Raw genomic sequence first — 24,487 nt, forward strand, 5'->3', positions numbered from 1 at the left:
GGCTCACAACCATCTATAATGAGATCTGATGCCCTCTTTTGGCCTGCAGGTGAACATGGAGCCAGAGCACTGTATACATAATAATAAATAAATCTTTATAAAAAAAGTTTTGAGGGAAAAAATCACTGAGTAGTGACAGAGAAGACACTTAGGAAATACCTGTGTCAATACCCTCTCAGAAAGTACAATCCTAGGCTGAAGATATAGCTCACCAGGTATTGGACATGGCAGCACAGGCCTGTAATCCCTCACTCAAGAGGTAGAGGCAAGAAGACTTCAAAGTCTGCCTGTAAGACACAAGCCTCAGTCATTTTTTAAGGAAAGCAAAATACATAAAGTTAGCTCCTTTGTTGGGAAGGGGATATATGTGCCACACAACTGAATAAATAAATGTGAGGTAGATTCTAATATGTAGAATGAATAAGTTAAATCATCTTAAAGAGATGAGGTAATCAAATCAAAAAGCACTGCAACATAAAGAAATGCATTAGATTTTAATCTTTAATAGTATTGCTGTAGGAATTTACTTCCCTAGACCAAGAATAGAATACTAATTACATAAAAATATACACATATAAAAGTAATTTTCCATTTTCTTGTAGGGGAAAAACAATCTAAGTGTAACTCTAGAATAGTCAAGATTTTTGTTTGAATTACAATTTAATTCATTCTTGGTCATCTTATTAGCGCTAACATTTTAAATTAAAGAAACATTAGACAACCATTACAATTTATAAATGTAAGGTGCCATTATTGAGTAAATAGATACCTCCAGAGTGAATGTGTCCCTTCTCCCACCAACTAAAGAGACAGCAATATTCATTAGTTGAATTTTATTAGTAGATGAACCCTGCTGCAAATACTAATTTTCTTCACACTCCTTGTGTGTGTGGTGTGCGTGCATGTGTGTGTGTGTGTGTGTGTGTGTGCACGCGTGTGTATGTGTGTGAGAGAGAGAGATGTGCGTGCATGTGTGTAAAAATGCACCAACCATCTCTTTAATGCCATCAACAGCAGGATGAGTTTGGCTTGGGCTTTCGGTGAAGATTGACGGTGTCTGTCTGAATCAGATGATCTGACTTATCTTCCGTAGCCATAACTCTTCGAACTGCCTCCTCAAAGGCAGCTGCAACATTGGTGGAATCTTTTGCACTTGTTTCAAAGTAAGGATAGTCGCCGTTGTCCTTGCACCAGGCTTGGGCTTCTTCTGTAGACACCTGCCGTTCGTTTACATCGATCTTGTTGCCCAAAATCACAAAAGGAAAGGTTTCGGGCTCTTTCACATCTGCATAATATATGAATTCCTTCTTCCAGTTGTTCAAATTCTGGAAGCTTTGTGAATCGTCGACACTAAAAGTAAGCAGGCAACAGTCAGAACCTCTGTAAAATGGTGTCCTCAGGCTTCGGAACCGCTCTTGACCAGCTGTGTCCCAAATCTGCATGGTGACAAAATGTCCATCCACCTCCAAATCTTTATTTAAAAATTCCACACCTATTGTGTGGAAGAGCTGGGTATCAAATTTATTGGTGACATATCTGTTCATAAGAGAACTCTTGCCAACTCCACCATCTCCAAGAAGAATTACTTTAAAAAGAGACGATTTTCCTGCCATTGTTAATAGTGGAAGTTTTTGTTTCAGAATCCTGTAAATAAAAATAAGAAGGTACTATTACATGCCTTTATATTGGTGCAATCCACACAATTCTAACAAAATCAGTATTTAAAATAACACAAACCCCGATTCCTCTTTGCAAAAGGACTACCTAAATAAGAAGGGCTGCATTTAAACCTGTACCTGCCAACCACTATCCAACCATCGTTTCCTAGAGATGAAAGGAAAGGTTCCCCCTTGCCCTTCCTCCGATCACAACCCTGTGTGAAGCTGGACTTGAAGGCAACTCTAACCTCAGAACCTTTCTCTGAGTCATCACTATCGTAAGCTCCTCCCAGCCCCAGCTACCCTAAATAGAGGTGGCAAGGTTCCAAAGTCTGTGGGTTTCTTTACCAGCTTCAAACAGCCCCTCAGTCCCCCAAGAGATAATCCCTACTGTCCTTCCCCTTCTCACTTCAGATACAGGCACGACTGAGCAAGAATGGAAGAGGTTTCTAGACGATCCCTGAGTCAGCTAAGAAATAAAAAAATAAAATAAAATAAATCAACCAACCAAAGAGTAAACAAAGAGTTTACTGTCTTCACTAGGAATACTACTTTAAGTAGCTCAGATCAGTGTCAGGAACAGTAGACTTTTTCATATAAAAGGGCATATTCTACTCAGACTAATTTGGGCAGCTCCAACTTTACAAAGTATGTGACCATGTGTGCTCGCGTGTGCGCTCTCTCTCTCTCTCTCTCTCTCTCTCTCTGTGTGTGTGTGTGTGTGTGAGAGAGAGAGAGAGAGAGAGAGAGAGAGAGAGAGAGAGAGAGAGAGAGAGAGAGAGATTTTTACTGTTGGGCAGGGAGGTGGGAGTCTGAGACAAGGTCTCACCTAAAGCTCCACTGACTTGGCTAGGCCGCGTGGCCAGCAAACCAAACATCCTCCTCACCAGTGTGTCTGCCTCACCCTCACCGGTGCTGGGATTATGGGTACATGTCCATACCCAGCTTTTTACACAGGTACTGGGAATCCCAACTCCGGTCCTCATGCAAGCACTTGAGCTAGTGAGCCATCTCCCTAGCCCCCGTATGTACGTTTGAAGTAGAATAAAAGTGGGGGCAGGATTTTTAAACTTTTCTACACTGTAGGAGCCAGTGTGTAGGATGACATGGCTAATGCCTATGACTGATGGCTACTTCTGAGTGCTGATGGGAGGGAGCACTGTACCTACTTAATGCTTTAATTTTTCATTGGGTTAAAAAAACCCTCAAACATGCATAAAACTTCTGGGTGGAAAGGCTAACTCATCTTTTACTATCAAAGGCAAGTGCTGTTTGCTCTATAACTCCCATCCACCTTTCTGTCTACTTAAGTTGAATCAAGCTAAATCATCTGATATACAAATACTTAACTGTCTATTTTAAATATATTAAAATTTATGAAGGTCATATGAATGGTTTTTCTTTTTATATCAGCATTATCCAAAAGACTGTACATAATGATGGAAATGTCCAACATGATATTCACTAGCTGTATGTGGCTATTGAGAACTTGATTCCTTATATAATTAATTAATTAGGTGCTGGAGACTGGGCCTTGTGCATGCTAAGCATTAAAACATCCAGCACTGAACTACACTTTTGACCCCATTTACTTAATTTCAGCTAACTTAAATAGCCACATTTAAAAAGCCTTTAGCAGCCAGGCACTGGTGGCGCATGTGTTTAATCCCAGCACTCGGGAGGCAGAGGCAGGCGGATTGCTATGAGTTTGAGGCCAGCCTGGTCTACAAAGTGAGTCCAGGACAGTCAAGGGTACATAGAGAGACCCTGCCTCAAAAAATAAAAAAATAAATAAAATAAAAAGCCTTTAGCTATACTGGACAACAGAGTTCTACAATTAAAATATTCATTAGTTTTATCATGAAAGTGGATACTGTTGACTCCCACAGTGGGAAAATACTGAAGAAATGGTGAATAATTGCTTTATCTCCTAGGATGAATGTCTACAGCCAGTGCAGTTGATACTATGTCCATAATCTACAAGAATTCTTTTTTCTTTCTATACATTCTACTATTCTGGTAAAAGCAACAGCAGCTTAGGTAATGAGGGAAATTAAGTTAGTGGGAAATAAAAAAAAAAGATCAAAAAGCTGGGTGTAGGTGGTACATGCCTGAAGTCCCAGCACTCAGGAAACAGTGGCAAGAAAAGCTCAAGGTTGAAATCAAATAAGCAAGCCTCACTTATCTTCTGCTTACCCAGTTTCACAATTATATCAAGAGGTCCTGGCAAGTGACTGACCAACTCCACCTAGGTTTATGTAAGCACCCTTGAGGGTGTTCACACTACACTGAAATCATGTAATGATGCATTTCTCAGAATATGTCCCCATTGTGCTGTATTTCAACATAGGAAAAGCATCTAAACTCACCCAAAATTATTAAAATCCTTCACTGGTTTACTCTCCAGGCTTGAAGAACTAAACTCAACTTTGACTTTGCCATCCCAGATTAAAACCTACCAATTTGTAGACTATCTTAAGAATGCTTACAGGGAGGTAAAGTATCCCAGGGAAATTCATTAAGACAAGAAGAAAACCACTCAAAATTGCTTAGGAAATCCCTGAAACTGACCAGAATCACCAGGCCCCTCCATCCCCAAGGGCCAGGCGACAAATAAGACTTTCAGAGTACTCCAGCTGCCTGGAAGAAGAGACCATGGGAAGTGCTTATTTGAGGGTCATGACCCCTTTGGGGGTGGAACTACCCTTTCACAGGGGTTGCCTACAACCATCTGCATATCAGATATTTACACTACAATTCATGACAGTAACAAAATTACAGTTATGAGGTAGGAGTGAAAATAATTTTATGGTTGGGGGTCACCAGAACATGAGGAACTGTAATAAGAGGTCACAGCATTAGAGGGGTTGAGAACCACTGGCTTAGAAGAAACAAAGAGCAGCTGAGCTGCCTAGAAAAGGCTTAGACAAATTGAGCCACCAGGAAGAGACACTCCAACCTGCAGAGCTACCTGTAGGCTGTGCAGTGAACCCTAGGTTTTCCAGCTTTCATAAGCTGACACCCATGCTGGGGTGTGCTTTGTAGATGCAGCTGTCTTTGGGTCATTTCTGCACCTATAGGTAATCCCTCACCCATATTCCTTTAAGTAACTCCAGTAAAACACACTGACTCACCACGCTAGTCTTTAAGTTCTGTTGTCAGTTCCCTACCTGGGTCAGTGGATGTTTACTCACAGGAATAATGTCATTTAACAAGTCACTGTCCATGCCTTTGACTAAGTAAGCACATGCTGGTCCCTCAGCTGGTACAGCTTCTACTCCCACCCCAACTCACTGCTGTGCCCTCAAGACCTCCTCACCTTGGTCACTGCCTCTACTGGGAACTCCTTCCTATTGACCCTCACCACCTCCCATCAATGTTGTTCTTGTCACAGTTCTTTTTATTAATTTATTCATATTACATCTCAATTGTTATCCCATCCCTCGTACCCTCCCATTCCTCCCTCCCTCTCATTTTCCCCTTACTCCCCTCCCCTATGACTGTGACTGAGGGGGACCTCCTCCCCCTGTATATGCTCATAGGGTATCAAGTCTCTTCTTGGTAGCCTGCTGTCCTTCCTCTGAGTGCCACCAGGTCTCCCCATCCAGGGGACGTGGTCAAATTTCACACGAACTCTTCTCACAGTTTTTAACTGACAGAAACACTAAAGTGTCATGATCTGTTGTGAGAAGACAACAGATTTACATAATTGTAGCCCATCAAATTTATCTTAGCATCTTAAGTCAATTAATCTAACTAACTCAAAAGACATAAAGCTTCATTTTACAAGTACAGAATATTAAAGACTTTAAGTCAGCTTATAAGGCATCATGCAATTAGGCCCCACATACCATTAGACATTATCTACCAAATTGTTTTAGGAATTCTGAGATATATAATTTTATCAGGGTATTCTGACCCTTTTTTGTCCTAATTATATGGGATTTTCTACTTCATGACATTTTAAAGGAAATTTGACACTTGTGAATTCCACATACCAGGTAATGTTTTTGCCATGCACATTTACTGTTTAGGGCCTCCCAGATTCCAACTTGGAAACATACAAGCTTTTGCTAATGTTATTACCATACATGACCACCTCTTTGATTCTAACCTTAAGTTGTACACAAATACATTGTTATTAATGAGAATATGACCCATCTTATTCCCAATGACATTTAAGAGAAGCCAGCTTCATTCAATCCACTCATTAACATAATCACAGCAAGCTAATGAACATAAAAATGTTCCCTGTTCCATGTTACTTTCAAAATTCAGCTAAAAATAAAAATATGAACTCTGACATTTCAGAGTTGGACAGGTTGTCTAAAAGCAATAATCTTCATCAAGTTTAACATTACTTAATACAGCTAAATTTTATATATAAAGACATCTGAATTACTTTTGTTTTGAGACAGGGTTTCTCTGTGTAGCCCTGCTTGTCCTGGACTCCCTTTATAGACCAGGCTGGCCTGAAATTCAGTGATCCACCAGCCTCTGCCTCCCAAATGCTGGGATTAAAGGTATGCGCCACTACACCGGGCTAAGACATCTGAATTAAAATAAGCATAATACACAGTTCATAAACCTTACCTTAGAAGTTCAGTTCATCATTATCTGCAAAGAAAATTTTTAAAAACTCACATTAGTGATGTATATTTGTTTTAATGATTTTTTCTTCTTCTAAGGTATTACAGTTGGGCCTAAGGCCTTATATATGCTAGGCAAGCTCAAACAGTGAATTAAACAATGCCAGCCCTTTTATTACTTTTTCTTTTGAGTTAGGGTCTCACTAAGTTGCCAAGGCTGGCCTTGAACCAGCTCTGTAGTCCAGGCCAGCCCATGCAATTTTTTTTGTTTGTTTGTTTGTCTGGTCTTTTTTGTTTTTTCGAGACAGGGCTTCTCTGTGTTGCCTTGGCTGTCCTGGAACTCTCTTTGCAGACCACGCTAGCCTCCAACTCACAGAGATCTACCTGTCTCTGCCTCCCTAGTGCTGGGATTAAAGGTGTGGGCCACCACTGCCTAGCAAAATTTTGTTTTGTTTTGTTTTTCTAAAAAGAAATTTTTGCTGAACAAATGGAAATTTTCCTTAACCAGGAAGGTTGGAGAGATAGCTCAGCAGTTAAGGCACATTGCTATCCAACCTCCCAAATTTGTCCCAATATCTGCCCAGCTCAGCACTCCCACCCTAAGCCATCTCTGCTTTCAGTGACTCACCCACCTTTGCCTGGGCTGTGACCTTGGTCCCGGAAGCACCTTCTTAGCACAATGGCTACAAAAGTCAGACATCAGAGGCCTAGGTCAGATCACCTTATACAAGAAGCCCATGGCACCTTTTCTCTTTTCTTTGTACTGTCATCCTCACCTTCTCTCTGATTTCTCATTTGTTTACATGCTCCAAGCTCGGTACGCTTGTTTCCCGGTTCCAATGTCAACTCCCAGGAATGTACACAACACCTATGCCATCCACTCATCGTGGCTAGTTTCATGTCAACTTGACATAGGCTAGACTCATTTTCGAAGAGGGGAACCTCAACTGAGGAAAATGCTTCCTCTAGACTGGCTTTGTGGGCAAGCCTGTGGTGCATTGTCCTGGTTGATGATTAATGTGGGAAAGCACAGCTCACTGTTGGCACTGCCACCCTTGGGCTGGTGGCCCTGGGTGCTATAAGAAAGTAGGTTAAGCAAGCCAGTGTTCCTCTATCTATGGCTTTTGCATCAGTTCCTGCCTCCGGGTTCCTGCCGCTTATTTCCCACAGCAATGGAGTGTGACCTGAGAATTATAAATTAAAATAACTCAGTGGAGAGCTAATCTGGTATGGAGGCAGGTAGGGAAATGGGCAGTGATGGGTAGAGTCAGTTTTCTCCCCAGGTTATTTATGGTCAGGGTATTTTATCATAGCAATAGAAATCAAATGAAGACAACTCATTTGTCCTATTTTTGTCTGCCACACTAAGTAAATGCAAATAATGCTAAAAATAAATCATTTCCTCTGTTATTTTTGTTATTGTATCATTCTATTTCTATCTATACTTATATGTAAATTCTTCCCTTTTTTGGGCCTAGAGAGATGGCTCAGCGGTTAAGAGCACTGTCTGTTCTTCCAGAGGTCCTGAGTTCAATTCCCAGCAACCACATGGTGGCTCATGACCGTCTATAATGGGATCTGATGCCCTCTTCTGTCATACATGCAAATAGAGCACTCATATAAATAAAAAAAATTTGATATCCATAAAATATGTGGGAAAAATGGATTCTTGCAATTCTAATGAGAAAACCACTTAAAGTACTACTGACTGACATCAACAATGAGTGGGCATGTACATGCTTAAAAACCAGTGCACTCCTCTCCAGGGACTAAAGGGAGAATGGCTCCTCTTAGTAAACCACCTCCTCAAAACTTCAGAAACACACACCTGAGATTGTCCCTTTGCAACTTCTCACTCCCAAGAATTCTAATAGAATTTTATCACTCCTGATTTAAATTTAGGAAGGTTCTTGCCTCTCTCCAATTTCACAAGTTCCTTTTGCATTCATTCGCCCTGAATGTGCTAATTAGAGGCACAGCTCCCATTTCACTTCATTTCATAACTTATGAAGCTGAGCTTCAGACAGGGCAGGGTGCTACATGCCTGCAAATCTCCATACTCAGGAACTGAAGACAGGCAGATCACACGTTCAGGGTCAGCCTGGGCTACATAGTAAGTTCCAAGGGAAAAAAGGGGGAGGGGAGAAGAAAGAGAAAGAAACCTATGGAAGGGGAGAAAGGGGAGGGGCGAATAAACAAGATGCTAGCCAAGGAGGCCAGGAAGTCTAATGGGTACTAGCTCCATAGCAAAAAGGTAACAAAACAAGCAAAAACAAAGAAACCAGAACTAAGGAAAATATCACAAGAACAGGCCAATTTGAAGGCTCAAGATTTGGCCAGGCAAAAATAGATGGTTTAGCACTAAATACTGGTGACAGATAGGAAAGGCAAAATAAAACAAAAAACTATGAAAACCAAACTACCACTGTCAAAGCGCATCCTCTATTTAAAGTAACTCTTTCTGAAAAAGGAAGCATCTAATTTAATAAACACACATACACATACACACACTTTAGTTTTTCATGAAAAAGCATTTCATAGTTAAGAATGATAGGAGGACAAAAGATTCAATTAAGCAACTAAATGGCAGATAGTTCAGAGCTTCTTGTATTGCTGGAGATGTCCAGTGACCCACATGTGGCCAATGAACACATGAAATGTGCTTGGTCTGCTTAATTACCGGGGTTCCTAACTTTTTTGTAATTAAGGCATTTCACAACACTGATAGCTACTGTATTAGACAATGCAGGTCTATAGCATGGTGAATGAATATTATATGCAAGGCCCTGGATTCCCATGAGGGCTCAGGATGCATAGAGCAGTGTACCTGTTAACAGGAACCTATATGCTTGAGCTTTATACTGGAAAGATTAGAAGCGCTTTACCAGATTTGTGGTGTGGTGTCGATGTGTGGTGTGTATGTAGTGTGTTTGTGGTGTGGTGTGGTGTGTGCATGTATGTTGTGTGCATGTGGTGTGGGCAGTATGTGTGTGTGCCTGTGGTGTTGTATGCTGTGGTGTGTATGGTATGGTGCAGTGTGTGTGTGCTGTCTGTGCCTGTGGTGTGTGTGTATGTCTGTGCTTTGGTGTAGTGTGGTGTGTGTGTGTGTGTGATGTGGGTGTGGCATGTATGTGGTTTGGTATGTGTGTACGTTGTGTATGTGGTATGTATGGGGTGTGATGTTTGTCTGTAATGTGGTGTGCTGTGTGCGCTGTGATATTATGTGTGGTGTGCTATAGGTTATGTGTGATGTGGTGTGGTGTGTACTGTGGTGTAGTATGTGTGTGCTGTGTGGGTATGGTGTGCGTATGCTTTGGTGTGTATGCTGTGTCTGGGGTGCATGCTGTGGTGTGGGTGCTGTGTGGGTGTGGTAGTATGTAGTGTGGTATGGTGTAGTGTATGTGTGCTGTGTGTGTGGTGTGCTGTGTGTATGGTGTGGTGTGTCTGTACGTGCTCATGGGCAGGCACACAAGCATGCAGGTGCCACCACTGCTTGTGGAAGGCACAGCACAACACCCACTTCATTGAGACAGTCTTCTCATTGCCCTGAAGCCCACCAATTAGGTAAAACTGGCCAGAGAGCCCCAGGGATCATCCTCTCTACCTCCCTAGTGCTGGGATTACAGACACCTGGCTTTTGGTTTTGTTACTCAAGACAGGGTTTCTCTGTGTAGCCTTGGCTGTCCTGGACTTGCTTTGTAGACCAGGCTATCCTGGAACTCAGAGATCTGCCTGCCTCTGCCTCCGGAGTGCTGGGATTAAAGGTGTGCACCACCACACCTAGCTGTGCCTGGCATTTTTGACTGCTTACATTTGAGAATCAAACTCAAGTCCTCATGCTTGTAAGGCAAGCACTTTACCAACTGGGCCATCTCCCCAGCCTGGGTTCCAATGGTTCCTTTTAATCCTTCACAATTTCATACATACAAACATGCACATCTTCTATACGTATCACTTTGATCATACTCCCTGGGCCTCGTGCCCTCCTTGGCCCCCTCCTCTTTCTTTCTTTCTTTCTTTCCTTTCTGTCTGTCTTTCTTTCTCTTCCTTCCTTTCCTCGTTTCTTTCTTTCAGAGGCCCAATTCATTTAACTAATGTTGCCCGCGTGAGCAAAATAAAGAGTAGGAATAGTTTAAGTGGTTTTTTTTTCCTCAGACAGGGTCTCTTTCTGTCCCCCTGGCTATCCTGGACTTTACTATGGAAAAACCTGAGACAAAACAGATTGCCCTGTCCTTGCATCCCTGAAAGCCGGGATTCAAAGTGTGTGCCAGTATACCCAGTTAAAAGTTGAATTTTAAACAGTACAATAAAAACAGAAAAGTCACAGGAATGGCGGGAAGCTGGTGTGGTACCCCAGAGCTGTAGTTCTAATAGTTTGGAGGCTGAGGCAAGGGGACTGCAATTTTGAGGCTAGCCTGAGCTACAAAGCAAGATCTTATGTAAGGGAAAAAAATAATACTGGGAATTATAGCTAAATATTTAAAGAAGAACATTAAAGTATGAAAGGAATGGATTTAAACCTATATATTAGAAAACTAAGCAGCTGGGTGCTGTGGCGCATGCCTATAATCCCAGCACTCGGGAGGCAGAGGCAGGCGGAGCTCTGTGAGTTCGAGGCCAGCCTGGTCTACAAAGTGAGTCCAGGACAGCCAGGGCTACACAGAGAAACCTGCTCTTGGTCACTAATGACATCTAGAGAAAGAGCAGCAGTTTTAAGACTCAACTAGATTAGAGACTTGGAAATCCCATCCTACATAAAGAAGTTGTCACCAGTCCAATGTCCAAGACTTCAAGTAACTCCTCATAAAGTTCTGTTTACTGGAGGTAACTGCCACCTCTCCATAAGTGACACCCCAGTTTAGCCGTCCTGAGATGCTGGATTGGATTCTTCTCAGAAGAAAGCTTTCCAAGCCTCGCCTTAACCACTCATTTCCTCATCGGCCTCCACACCACACTAACTCTATAGAGCTACACACCTCCGCTCCCTGGACCCTCAGCAAATCATGACCACTAGCCAATCCAATGCCTTGATCACCTCTCCCATGAGAGCCTTCAGGCACATGGGGCCCTAAAGTGAACAGAAAGAAGAGTGAAGGGTTTTTTGTATTTTGAGTTTTTCATCTGACCAGTCCCTCCACCTGTGGCTGTGATGAGACAGTGAATTCCTTGAAGAGTCACATGCCACAGACTCAGAGGACAATCACGTGCTTTCTAAAGCAACTAAGGAACTAGAGACCCACCCACCAAAGTATCTTGTTAGTAGCACACATCTGCCCAGAGGCAAGGTGGGATCCTTCAAGTCTTAGTCAGGCCTGGCCACTTGCCTCGGGAAGCCTACATTACATGACAATAAGGCCCCTCCTCTGGAAAATATCCCCTAAAATAGTCCACAGATGCCTTTGCTCTCACACTTCCAGCTTTCTTTAGCCAGGTGGCTCCCTTTCCTAACACTCTCCTGACGTTGACGTCCCTACTGCTCCTCACTGGCTAGAAATACCAGTGCTTCCTTCAAGTCCACCTTCACCCTCTCCACCAAAGGGCCTCACAAGAATTTCCAACCCCTTTATAAAGACAGCATTCAAATTCAGGATGGCAAACTTCCGGTATTTACCCTTCCACTGCCTCTCTCTCCTGTCTAACCTGCCTGATTCAACCCTATAAAGAAATGCACCTACCTCCTTCCCAGCCCATCGCCCCTGTCACATTGCCAGTACTACAGCTATTATTTTCCCAGCCGCTCCTTACTCTAGGGCCTACTAAGTCCTGTCTTAGTTTCTTTTCCTGTTCCTGTGGCAAAATACTCTGACAAAAGAACATAAGGAAGGTTTTAGTCTTACTGTTGAGGGAGAGGGAGGATGGACAGTCCACTGCAGTGGGGAGGGTCAAGGCAACAAGAACCTCAAGTGGCTAGTCATATCGCATCACAATCAGGAGCAGAGAGAAAATGAATGGGTTTACACACAGGTCAGGATCCCAACCAGAAAAATGAGTGATGCTACCCACAGTGGGGCTACTTCCTCCCACCTCAGTTACACAGGAATGTCCATGGGCCCATTTTTTAAGTGAGTCTACATTGTGTCAGGTTGACAACAGTAACCACCACAGTATCTAAGACACAGCTCCTTAAAACCACCCACAGATCAGACATTATCCTCCACGCTTCACAGATAGACAGATGAAAGGTACAAAGATGAAATACTGTTCACACCCAGGCCTAACTAAACACAGTAGGTCAAAAAGTGGTATCCTCACTCCCAAGTCACAGGAAAACAATAACAAAAACAACTACAGCTGGGCAGTGGTAGCACTCAGGAGGCCAGCCTGGTCTACAGTGTGGGTTCCAGGACAGCCAGGGCTAAACAGAGAAATCCTGTCTCCAAAAAAAAGCACAGAGACAGAAAAGACACCAAGAAAAAACTATTTTAGATGCAAATCAGCAACAAAATTTAGTAAATGGAGGCTCAGCATGGTGGCCTTTAATCCCATCGCTCAGGAGACAGAGGCAGGCAGATCTCTCTGATCTGAGTTCAAGGCCAGCCTCGTCTACAAAGCGAGTCCAGGACAGCTAGAACTCTGTTACACAGAGAAACTATGTTTTGAAAAAAACCAAAATAAATCAATTAATTAATACAGTTGTGGCAGTGTGAAACTCAAGAAATAACTGGGAAAACTCAGCCATTTGAGGCCAGGCACGGTGGCGCACGCCTCTAATCCCAGCATTTGAGAGGCAGAGGCAGGTGGATCTGAGTTTGAGGCCAGCTTGGTCTACAAAGAGTCCAGGGCAGCCAGGACTCTGTGTAACAGACAAACTCTGAGGGTTGCGGGGAGAAGGACTCCGCCATTGGACTGAACAAGCACTGCCTAGCTCTCTAGCACTTTTCCAAGCACCAAAAAACAGGAAAAGGCTGGAGCATTCTGGGAAACAACAACCACTCTCTTACAACCACAGCTTCCTGAACAAGTGCACACACTAGAAAAGGAGGAATAGTCGGGTGTGGTGACACATGTCTTTAATCTCAGCACTTGGGAGACAGAGGAAGGTGGATCGCCGTGAGTTCGAGGCCAGCCTGGTCTACAAAGTGTGTCCAGGACAGCTAAGGCTACACAGAGAAACCCTGTCTCAAAAAAACAAAAAACAAAAAACAAAACAAAACAAAAAAGGAATACAGAAGTCAGGATGGTGGAGCAGACTGAATAGAAAACCTGGCCTGTGCTTTCATTCTGCAGGCCCTGCTCCCCAGCTCAGCCACCAAAATAGCAGCATTCCCAAAGTGCACACCCAGGGGGAAAGCTTACAGACTTACTGAAAGTGGTGTGGTAGGGAACTGAAAAGCAACTTTATCACCTTCCTCGCGTACCACTAACTCCTTTACATTTATAAACTCGAATGGAAAACACAAACTTCTAACCCTATGGTTCCTAAGCTATGCAGCTTCACAGGAGTAGGGCAGGCTACATGAAATGTTTAAAGGAAACAGAGATTCTGGCATCCTTATGGCACCGTGCTCAAGAGAGTTCACAATTTCAACACTACGCTGCACACATTCCTTCTGGTGACTTAACTTTGTAAAGTTGATTTTGCCCAGAATCACAGAGGAAAAATTAAGAGCTCATTATAAGGATGGCAGTTGTCTACTTTTCCAAAACAACTATTTTTTTTTTCAAATTGTATTTAGGAATATTACAGTTCATCCCAGACTAACCTGCTTCCACCCACGTGTAGCCTAGTAGTTTCCTTGTTTTGACTTCCTGCTACACTGTGTATGTCTTCCAGGTTTGTTTACCAGATCAAACATACAAGCTTGAAACCACAAAGACTCCAACAACCCCGCATGCTGAAGAGATTTCTATTTGTTCTTATTTTGCTTTGGAGAGAGTCTCCTATTGCCTGGGCTGACCTGGAACTTCTTGTACTACCAAGGATGGCCTTAAAGTCCTGATGCCCAGACCCTCTCTGCCTCCCAAGTGCTGGGATTACAGGCATGCACTACCATGCCTAGTCTTTTTGGAATCGTTCAACACATCCAGCACTCCTACCTTTTAGAGTTCTCCTGAGCAAGATGCTGAAATAAGTGTGAGGCCTTTTCACGTTTCGCTAACCCTGCTAACACAGCTGCTTCTGAGAGGCAACCTCCTGGAAGCTGTCTTAACTTCTATACCTGGAACACTTAATCCAAATCACAAAAACCTGGGATTAAAACGGTTCAGCCCTAGCTGGGTGTGCTGGTGCCTATCTTTAATCCCAGCACTCAGGAAGGCAGAGGCAGGTGGGTCGCTGTGAGTTCGAGGCCAGCCTGGTCTACAAAGTGAGTCCAGGACAGCCAAGGCCTGAAACCCAGGACAGCCAAGAGAAACCCTGTTTGGGGGAGGGATAGTTCAACCTTATATACTGTTTTGCTACCTTTCACTCTTAAGATTAAAAAAAAAATGTGGCCACGGAACAAATGCAGAGTCCTTCCATACTGTTTCCCTAGCCTCTGTCAACACAATGGCAAACATAATGCTTTCAGCCTCGGACAAAAATGGAGTCTGTGTCCAAAGAGCATGAAGCCAGGCTTGCTTGCCTCACTCTTCTATATTTTGTCTGCAACACACTCCCTCTAACTCATATAGAGCTATCACCTTACTTAACACCCACTGAATGTATCACCATAACCTGTCTGTGTTCCCAATGCAAGGGCATTCTACAGCTTGAAATCATCAGGGTCAAAAATTAACAAAATGTAATGGAAAAATCCAGAATGTGGAAATACCCAGAGCAAATCACAGTATGTATAGTACCAAGAGTCACATTGGGAAACAGAGATTTCTCCTCCAAATTATCTAACCAGCCCAGGTACCCTGAGGCAAAGCAGGCTTGGGACTACAACAAAGGCTTGCCTGACACCCCCTACACACACAGACACACACACACACCTACATACCTAGGTGGCTCTACAACAAAGGCTTGCCTGACACCCCCTACATACATACACACACACACACACACACACACACACACACACACACCCCTACATACCTACATACCTAAGTGGCTCTATAACAAAGGCTTGCCTGACACCCCCTGCACACACACACAAACACACCTACATACCTAGGTGGCTCTACAACAAAACCTTGCCTGATAACCCCTACACACACACACACACACACACACACACACACACACACACACACACACACACACGCCTCTACATACCTTGGTGGCTCCAGGTGTCCTGTCTCAGTACCCTGACCTTTCATTTGCTTCCAGATTTCCCAGCAAACTCCCTGAGGCATTTTCTGATTTTAGTTCCTCCCCTCCCCAACAACCCCTTAATAAATGGCCTCTGTGGATGACCTAGTAGTCAAAACCTATTTTATTATCTACATAGCTTTCAATTTAGCCTCACTGAGAACCACTTCTAATTGGCTTATTTCCTCCTGCTGCTTAACCAACAAACTGCCCAGAGCAGAATTACTTGGCAGTTAATGATTTGCTATTTCTACCTGATACATACACTATTGCAGACATTAGCAAGTAATGTATCTTTTTACAAAGAAAGAAATGTGGTGACCTAACTATGCTAGAGCAGCAAGACAAGTAATGCCTGAGCAAGACTCCCTGGCACCAAGTTCTCTTGACCTTTCCCAGAAACAAACAAACAAACAAACACCCTACGCACCTTTGTTAGCCCTGCATGTCAGCAATTGTCTTCAGGTATGATAGGAAATCCAGCATTCCTGTACCCTCACCCTACACACACATACCCATAGTAGAGAGCACTTGGTAAGAGGTAGGGAAAAAAATCTATATTTATTAGCGAAGAGAAAAACACTGTGCAGTGGCAGAATCAAAATCCAAAGCTACAAAGCAGGGAGATGGCTCCATGGGTAAGAACGCTTGCTGTGCAGGCAAGAGGCCCTGAATTCCAGTCCCTAGAAACTCACAGAAAGAGGTGGACATGGGACCCATGAACACCAGTCCCTCCAGCAATGTAGGAGGATTCCTGCAGCCTATGGAGCACCAGCCTAGCCCCAGGTTCAGGGAGAAACTGTCTCAAGGGAATATAAGTGGGATCTGGAACTGGCCACTCCACATCCTTCTCCTCTGGCCTGCACATACACATGTGCATATATACCATACACACATACTCTCACACCCACCAACCAACCTACTATGTGAATGTTTTCCAAGGAAATCCTAAAGAGACCCAACCTTCTTTCACTCACACACACACACACACACACACACACACACACACACACACACACCTATCACCCATGCAAAAGGCTGACCTAACAGTAATAACTGACACTAGAAGAAAGCAGCATGTCTTTTGAAAGGCCTGGTCATAGACAAGCAGAGAAAAAAAAACAGGCTGAAACACACCAAAAAGAAAAGTATGCAGGCTAAAGAAATGGCTAAGCATTGGCTGCTCTTTCATAAGACCTAGGTTCGATTCCAGCACCCACATGGTTCCAGGGGGATCCATTACCCTCGTCTGGCCTCTATGGGCACTACACATTAAAGTGGTACACAGACGCACAGGTAGGCAAAATGCCTATACATATAAACACAAAATAAATAAGCTTTTAAAAAAGAAAATTATGCAAATGCTATTTAAAATTTTTCATCATTTTATTTCTTGATTTGAACAATTAAACAACTGCCTAACTATTGTCTACTGGGGCTAAACTCAAGGAAGACTCTTATGTTCATTAAGAATAGTTTCTCCAGGCAAGAGGGCTGAGTCGGATTGTAAGTTGCAGGCCGGTGTCTCTTGGACTTCAAACTGATTCTGCAGCCACCTGAAACCACAGTGAGACCCTATTTAAAAAAAAAAGCCAGTGGCTGGCAGACCATGTCTTTAATCCCAGCACTTAGGGAGACAGAGGCAGACAGATCTGTGTGACTTTGATGTCAGCCTGGTCTACCGAGTGAGTTCAGGACAGCCAGGGCTGACAGAAACCCTGCCTCGAAAAACCAAAGTAGACAGATAGATGAATAAATAAAAAGATACATGCGCTTAATTCAACTGGACTACAAAGCTCTAAAGAAACCAGAAGCTGTTCCCCACTTCATCTAAGTGTGCACAGAAAAAAAATGCCATGACACAGGTACTTCTGTGTGCTGGGTGTTGGCTGTGTTGTTTCCTTAATGGACACCTGACCTCTGTCCCTGAGTAGTCCAAACAATAAATTCTGTTCTAAGACCATGTGAGAACCTGGTCTTATGATTTCAACTGGATTGCAAGCTTCAGGAAGGTGGAAGTTCTGCCACTACTCTTCCTTCTGGCCAGTACCTTCGTACAGTGCCTGACAGGGTGCTCAGAAAATATCTGTGGATGAATGAAATCATGAAAAAAAAAAGTGAACTGCAATGATTCCTAGTAGCTCATAAGTTTTTGTCACTTTTGTCTTTAAAAAGATACATACATACATACATACATACATCTGAAACTATGTGTGGTAGTGCATCACTGTAATTCCAGCATTTAGAAGGCTGAGGCAGTAGGATCAGGAGTTCGAAGCCAGCCTCTGCTAAAATAGCAAGATTGAGGTAGGAAAAAAAAATTTAGCTGGGAGGTGGTAGTGCACACCTTTAAATCCAGCATTCAGGAGGCAGAGGCAGTCAGACCTCCGAGTTCTAGGCCAGCATGGTCTACAGAGTGAGCTCCAGGACAACCACGCTGAACAAAGAAACCTTGTCTTCTTCTTCTTCTTCTTTTTTTTCCCCCAAGACAGGGTTTCTCTGTGTTAGCCTTGGCTGTCCTGGACTCTTTGTAGACCAGGCTGGCCTCGAACTCACAGTGATCCACCTGCCTCTGCCTCGTGTGTTGGGATTACAGGCTTGCACCACCAAGCCCCACCAATAGAAACCCTGTCCTGAAAATACAAAATAAACAAAAAATGGATTTTGTTACCAGGTATTCATATCTCTTAATAAAGAGAATTTTCCCCCAGCAAGCTTTAAAAATAATAAAAATGCTATCCTAAATTGTAAAACGGCACTGTGCTTAAAGAACTGTGAAAGCCCGGTGTGACCTGGAGGATGAACCAAAAATGCTTAAACAGTTTCTTCCAAATATCCCCTGAGAGGATAAAATTGCCTTTCAGTGCAAAACTACTACTCTAAAAGACCCACAAACGCGCTTTGAAAATCAGCACTGCTCCCTCACTCCCCAGGTGACCTTGGAAAAGAGATCTAACCCTCCAGGGTCCTGGCAAATTCCTCATCTGTGAAATAGAGCCACTGCTTTGGAACTACCAGGAAAATGGAAGGATGCACATAGAGTTCTGACGGGAACAGAACCACTTCAAGTTATGACGGAGGACTTCCCAATAAACGGTAAAAAAAAAATTGAGGGAGGGTTAAAAACAAAGAAATTGTTAGAACTAAGAGAACTTCAGGTTTCCAGAGTACTATAGTATAAAATGGAAGTAGTGGGCCTGGGAAAATGTAAAAGGATCAGGCTGGAAAAGAGAGAATACCACCAACAATGGATGTTCTACTCTAACCTTCCAGAAAATAAAACAAACATATCCTTAGATCCCCAAATGTTCTAAATACATAAGCCTCCAGACCATAAACGCCTCAGTACAGCAAGAGAGACTGCAACATACATGAAAAACCCAAAAGCCAAACACTGCCACGCCGCTGTTAGATATGGCACTCTTATGTAAGTTGCTTGGAGTTCTACACAAATAGTGGTACCTTCGACCTAAGCTTATAAAAGACAAAGTAAAAGCAGGGTACTCAAGCCCCTAGCTGAGGGAGGACCTGGGAATTTCCCAACAGAGGGAGAGCTCTTGCTTAGCAAGAACAAGGCCCTGGGTTTGGTCTCTAGCAATGGAAGAAGGAAAGAAAAAAAAAAAAAGAAAAAGAGAAACAGTCCTTAGTTGAAAGCCCTGGGTTTCCTTCCACTCTAGTTGAGATTTTAGGCAGTGTAGGGATTTTCCATTGCGGTGGAGCTAGCTACGAAAGGCAAAACTTATACAAACAAAACAAAACAAACAAAAACCAAATTTAGTCTGTTGATTTTATAAGGACGCTGTGAAAAAGACTTGTCACGTGCCCATTTGGAAACTTGCACAAAAGTTATTCCTGAAAAGACGTATGATCACGGGATGTGTCATCACTTTAAAAACAAAACAAAAACACACTCACCAACCAACTGGTCAGTACTTAAGAGTCTCATCTGGTCTTTTCACTGACTAAGATGGAAGAAAAGAACGAACGCGATTCTGAAACTTCAGCCAAGGTCTGATCCGACAAAGTTCCCAACCTCCTACATGGTCTTTGCCCTGGCTTTATCTCCCAAGCTCCCTCACCTGCATGGGCCAGACATTAAGTAAATGCTCAACTGGGTAGGGTGTCAGAGGTCGCCAAACGCAAACAGGAGCACCCCTGCTATCTCCGGTCAGTCACTCCTGTGCAAGGTTTGGTCTCGGGTGCGTGGGTGTCCCTGTGTTAGGGGAAAGACTGGAGTATACGTGTGTACCCAGGTGTTTGCATATTTATCCGTGTGCGCATCTCTCCACCATCCTATTCCCAAGTGTTTAGGGTGTTGGGTATACCTCCTTCCCGGGGTTTTTAAAGGATTTCTCTTCCTCTCTGGTGTGTGCGTATTCGCTGAGCGCGCGTATATGTCCCGAGTGGTTGGGTGTGTGCCCTCTTCCCGTGTGTTTGACTGTGCAAACCCGTCTTTCTTCCTACGTCATTCATCAGGAGATTGGGGGGCAAGCCACCCCTGTTGCCCAGTAGTCTATAGACCCCTGGCAATTTGGCGAGCCCCTTGCCCCAGCGGCCCTCAGCTCCTGCCGTGCGCGCGCATACCCTTATCCAGCTCCCCCCGGCCTCAAAGGGAATACTGACCCCCACTCACCTTGAAGCCACACACAGGATGTCCCGGGAGCTGTTTGCCAGCCCGCCTGGGCAGAAAGAGAGCCAGAGACTCGGCAGCGTCTAAAGCGACAATCAGCTCAAGCTCAAACAGCTAGAGACTTGGGCCAAAGGACCAATATGGCTGCCGGCCGGGGCGGGGCCGAGGCGGAGGGGCGGGGCCTGGGCAGTGGGGCGAGAGGGCGGGGCCTGAGTCGGTGGGGCAGGTCCTTGAGTGACAAAGCAGTGCCTGAGCGGGGGCGCGGCCTGAGTCTATGGGGCGGGACCAGGAGCTGCAGACCCGGACCTAGAGTTCGACCCCCAGCCTGGAGTGGTGGGGCGGGGTCTGAGCTGAAAGCAAGGAGCCTGGACCCTGAGGCAAAGGCTATCTTATTTGGGTCCCAGGAATGCAGACACAAAGAAGATGGAGCCAGGAAGTCTAGCGTCTGCTCTCCCACAGACTGCTCTGCAAAGTTGCTGTTTTCCTTTGTGCCAGTTGCTGTTCTAGTCTTCCCGCCTGCATTCGGTTCTTCTACCGTGCTCAGGAAATAATAGTTATTCTTAAAGTTTAAAGTAGAAAGAGATCACTTAAGTACAATGATATAACAGTATTGTGCCATTAAAAAAAAAAACGAATGTGCAAACGAGCAAAATAACAGGTAAATGAAAAAGGAATATGTTTGTGAGACTGTAGAATAATAAAAGTTTTTTAAATTAAGTTTTTTAGGTTTTTCCTTGTTAAAGAACTGCCTCCTCAGTTCTAAATGTAAACAATGAAGGCAAAACGTACTATCAGAGATGTTTGTATTACTTTGCTTTATAAAGGAAATTGGGTGCATAGATGGTAAAAATACAAGTCCCTGGAGGAAGGAGTCTTAGTTCCCCATATACTTTGTCAGGTAGACTATGTTTATTTATTTTCTAAGAGAAGAAATCTATTTTTATGATTTGAGGGCCCACAATAATTTACACAATGTCTGCCTTTGTGAAGTCATTTTTCATCAGGCACCAGAAAATATACAGTTAACAAATTTTCTCACAAATATAATTATAGAATAATTATGAAAATGAGACACATAATAAAGATTGGGTTCCAGTTTGAATTTCAATGATTTCCTTATTAAAAAAACCCTGTTTTTATATGTGCAGGATATTTCCTCCAAGGAACTCTGAGTAAAGGTTTATAATATACAAAGCTGTTGAAAATACAAAGAAGGAGCCGGGTGTGGTGGCACACTCCTTTAATCCCAGCACTCAGGAGGCAGAGGCAGGTGGATCACTGTGAGTTCAAGGCCAGCCTGGTCCACAAATCGAAGTCTAGAACAGCCAAGGCCACTCAGAGAAACCCTATCTTGACAAAAAAAGAAAGAAAGAAAGAAAGAAAGAAAGAAAGAAAGAAAGAAAGAAAGAAAGAAAGAAAATAAGAAGGGGGCTGGGAATGCAGCTGAAGTTAGCAGAGTGCTTTTCTAGCAAACACAAACTATGGGTTCCAACCCCAGTGCCGCATAAATCCAGCAGCTCAGAGGTAGAGGCAGGAGCTCAAGATCATGCTACATAGTGAGGTCAAGGCCAGCCTAGCATACATGAGACCCTCTCTAAGACAAAAAAGACTACGCTTTTCAGATACAAGGAAAAACAGAAACCAATAGCAGGCAATTGAACTTTTAAACCTTTAACTGACATTTAAATAATCAAAATGTTGCTATTTTTGCCAACTTACTATAAATATGAAATCTCAATATTGTGTATATTTTATAAGTATGTAATATATTAATAAATATGTTATGAAATATTTCATATGTTGAAAAGTTGTGTATTAAAAATGATTCTTCAAGCCAGGCGCAGTGGCCCATGCCTTTAATCCCAGGACGTGGGAAGCAGAGCCAAGTGGATCTCGATAAATTCGAGGCCAGCCTGGTCTACAAAGTGAGTTCCAGGACAGCCAGGGCTGTTTCCTCACTGGAATCAGACTTTTTTTCCTTTGATTGAAAAAAATATTTTTTTCTCACATAATGTATCCTAATATGGTTCCCCCTTATCTTCTCCAAGTTCCTCCCCACCTCCCTTCATTGAGCTCTCCCTCCTTTCTGTATCTCATTAGGAAACAGGCTTCTAAAGGATAATAATAAAATAAAATGTACTAAGATAAAACAAAAAGTAACACATTGGGACAGGACAAAACAAACAAAAGGAAAGGCCCAAGAAAAGGCACTAAAAGCAAATAGAGTAGCAGACACCCACTAGTTTGCACACTCAAGAATCTCATAAAAACACAAAACTCAAAGCCAGAATATAGACACAAAGAACCTTTAGGGGATGCTGGGGCACGGTAGCCCATGCCTTTAATCCCAGCACTTGGGAGGCAGAGGTAGGTGGATCTCTGTGAGTTCAAGGCCAGCCCGGTCTATAAAGTGAGTCTAGGTCAGCCAGGACTACACAAAGAAACCCTGTCTCAAAAAACCAAAAACAAACAAACAAACAAACAAAAAACAAAAACAAAAAAGAACCTGAGAACCTGTAGGGTAAAAATAAAGAAGAGATATATAAATAAAACTTCAAAAGTTCGCCATATCCAACTTAGTAATCTTTCTAACTTCATATTATATCTATATATTATCTATTTTTGCTAATTTACTTAAATCAAACCTAAAGGGCTTGGAGTTATTTTGTGCATATTTTATGAGGTTTTTTTCCTGTTTTCAGTGCAAGTATACATTTTTCAAACCAATGTGCAGTTTGCCTAGAAACTAAGGTGAGCATATTTCTTACAGTAAAATAGTTTTTGATACTAAGATAAAACTTAAGTTGAATAATTTCAATATATAAGTACCAGAAATCTGCTTAACCTAAAAAGGAATTAAAGGGGTTAGGGGGCATAGCTCAGTGGTCAAGTATTTGCTTAGCATGTATAGGGTCTGGTTTTAATTCACAATACTACAAAAAAAGTTTGTTTTTGTTTTATGTGTTTTGATATTTTGCACCCTCTGTGTGAGGGTGTCAGATCTTGGAGTTACAAACAGTTGTGAGCTGCCATGTGAATGCTGGGAATTAAACTCAGGGCCTCTAGAAGAACAGCCATTGCTCTTAACCACTGAGCCATCTCTCCAGCCCCTGTTTTCAGTTTTTCTTTTTTCTTTTCTTTTTTTTGAAAGATTTATTTATTTTTATTTATATGAGCGCTGTATCTGTATGTATGTTGGAGACGGGCTACATGGCCAATGTTCAGCCATCTTGTCAGAACCTAGGTTCCTATTTCTCCAGAAGTCTGCCATTCACCAGAAACCAACTGACCTTGTCGTAGGTCGGCAGTTAGACACCTGTTGTGGTTTATTGTGGGGGCTGGTCATTCCAGACCCCCGAGCTACTCCTTTTCCGGTGGGACTACTGATAAGATCAGATTAAAGGCCAGCTGCCTGCGAGCAGCAGTTCCGGGAGCTTTTTCCTGACTAACCAAATCCTTCACGACTTTCCTGGAATTTCTCTCCTGCAATTATAGCAGCTGTAAAGGTAGATACCTACTTGCTGGAGCATTCCAGAGTTAGGTATCCATAGCAACCCTTGCTTACGCAAATACCCATGCCTCTGTGCCTATATAAACTCTGTGAAAATTTTCAATAAACGGGGTTTGATCAGAATGCAGACTTGCCCGCTTCTTCATGTCTAGTGTTCTGTCTCTATACAGGAAAATTCCCCTCCCGAGCCTTAGTCGAACCCCGGCGGGCCGGGGCATATGTACACCTGAATACCAGAGGATTATGTTATAGATGGTTGTGAACCACCACGTGGTTGCTGGGAATTGAACTCAGGACCTCTGGAACAGCAGCCAGTGCTCTTAACCACTGAGCCGTCTCTCCAGCCCCTGTTTTCAGTTTTTCTTTTTTTCTTTTTGAAAGATTGATTTATTTATTTTTATTTATATGAGCGCTGTATCTGTATGTACACCTGAATACCAGAGGATTATGTTATAGATGGTTGTGAGCCACCACGTGGTTGTTGGGAATTGAACTCAGGACCTCTGGAAGAGCAGCCAGTGCTCTTAACCGCTGAGCCATCTCTCCAGCCCTTGTTTTCAGTTTTTCAAGATAGGGTTTCTCTGTGCAGTCTTGACTGTCCTGGAACTCACTCTGTAGACCAGGCTGACCCTGAATTCAGAGATCCTCCTGCCTCTCTCTTTGCCTCCCAAGTACTGGGATTAAAGGCATGCACCACCACCACCATCCAGCTAACTACCAAAAATTTTAAAGGAAAAGTCAAAAACAAAAATGAATGAGCACAGCCTTTTACTTTTTCCCCAACATAAACTTTATTAGTGACATCTCTAGCTTGACAAATGATCAAATAAAAATATTACTAGATCAGAGAAATATTTTCTTCAG

General features: G+C 43.1%; 1 protein-coding gene across 2 annotated transcripts; it reads right to left on the reverse strand.

Moving 5' to 3' along the window:
* Positions 1-483: 483 nt before the first annotated feature.
* On the reverse strand, positions 484-20,271 carry RAB9A (RAB9A, member RAS oncogene family). Of its 2 annotated transcripts, XM_084788855.1 has the most exons (3): positions 20,116-20,271; positions 6,252-6,275; positions 484-1,644 (listed from the first exon to the last, which is right to left on the reverse strand). In XM_084788855.1, the coding sequence occupies exon 3, from the start codon at positions 1,611-1,613 to the stop codon at positions 1,008-1,010; it is 606 nt and encodes a 201-aa protein (XP_084644981.1). In that variant the 5' UTR covers positions 1,614-1,644; positions 6,252-6,275; positions 20,116-20,271; the 3' UTR covers positions 484-1,007. The 2 variants fall into 2 exon arrangements, with proteins under 2 accessions (XP_084644981.1, XP_084644982.1); XM_084788856.1 differs by lacking the exon at positions 6,252-6,275 and having other exon boundaries at positions 20,116-20,270.
* Positions 20,272-24,487: the final 4,216 nt, after the last annotated feature.

The sequence above is a fragment of the Acomys minous genome, assembly GCF_964271855.1.
Source record: "Acomys minous genome assembly, chromosome: 7".
Classification (NCBI taxonomy): Eukaryota; Metazoa; Chordata; class Mammalia; order Rodentia; family Muridae; genus Acomys; species Acomys minous.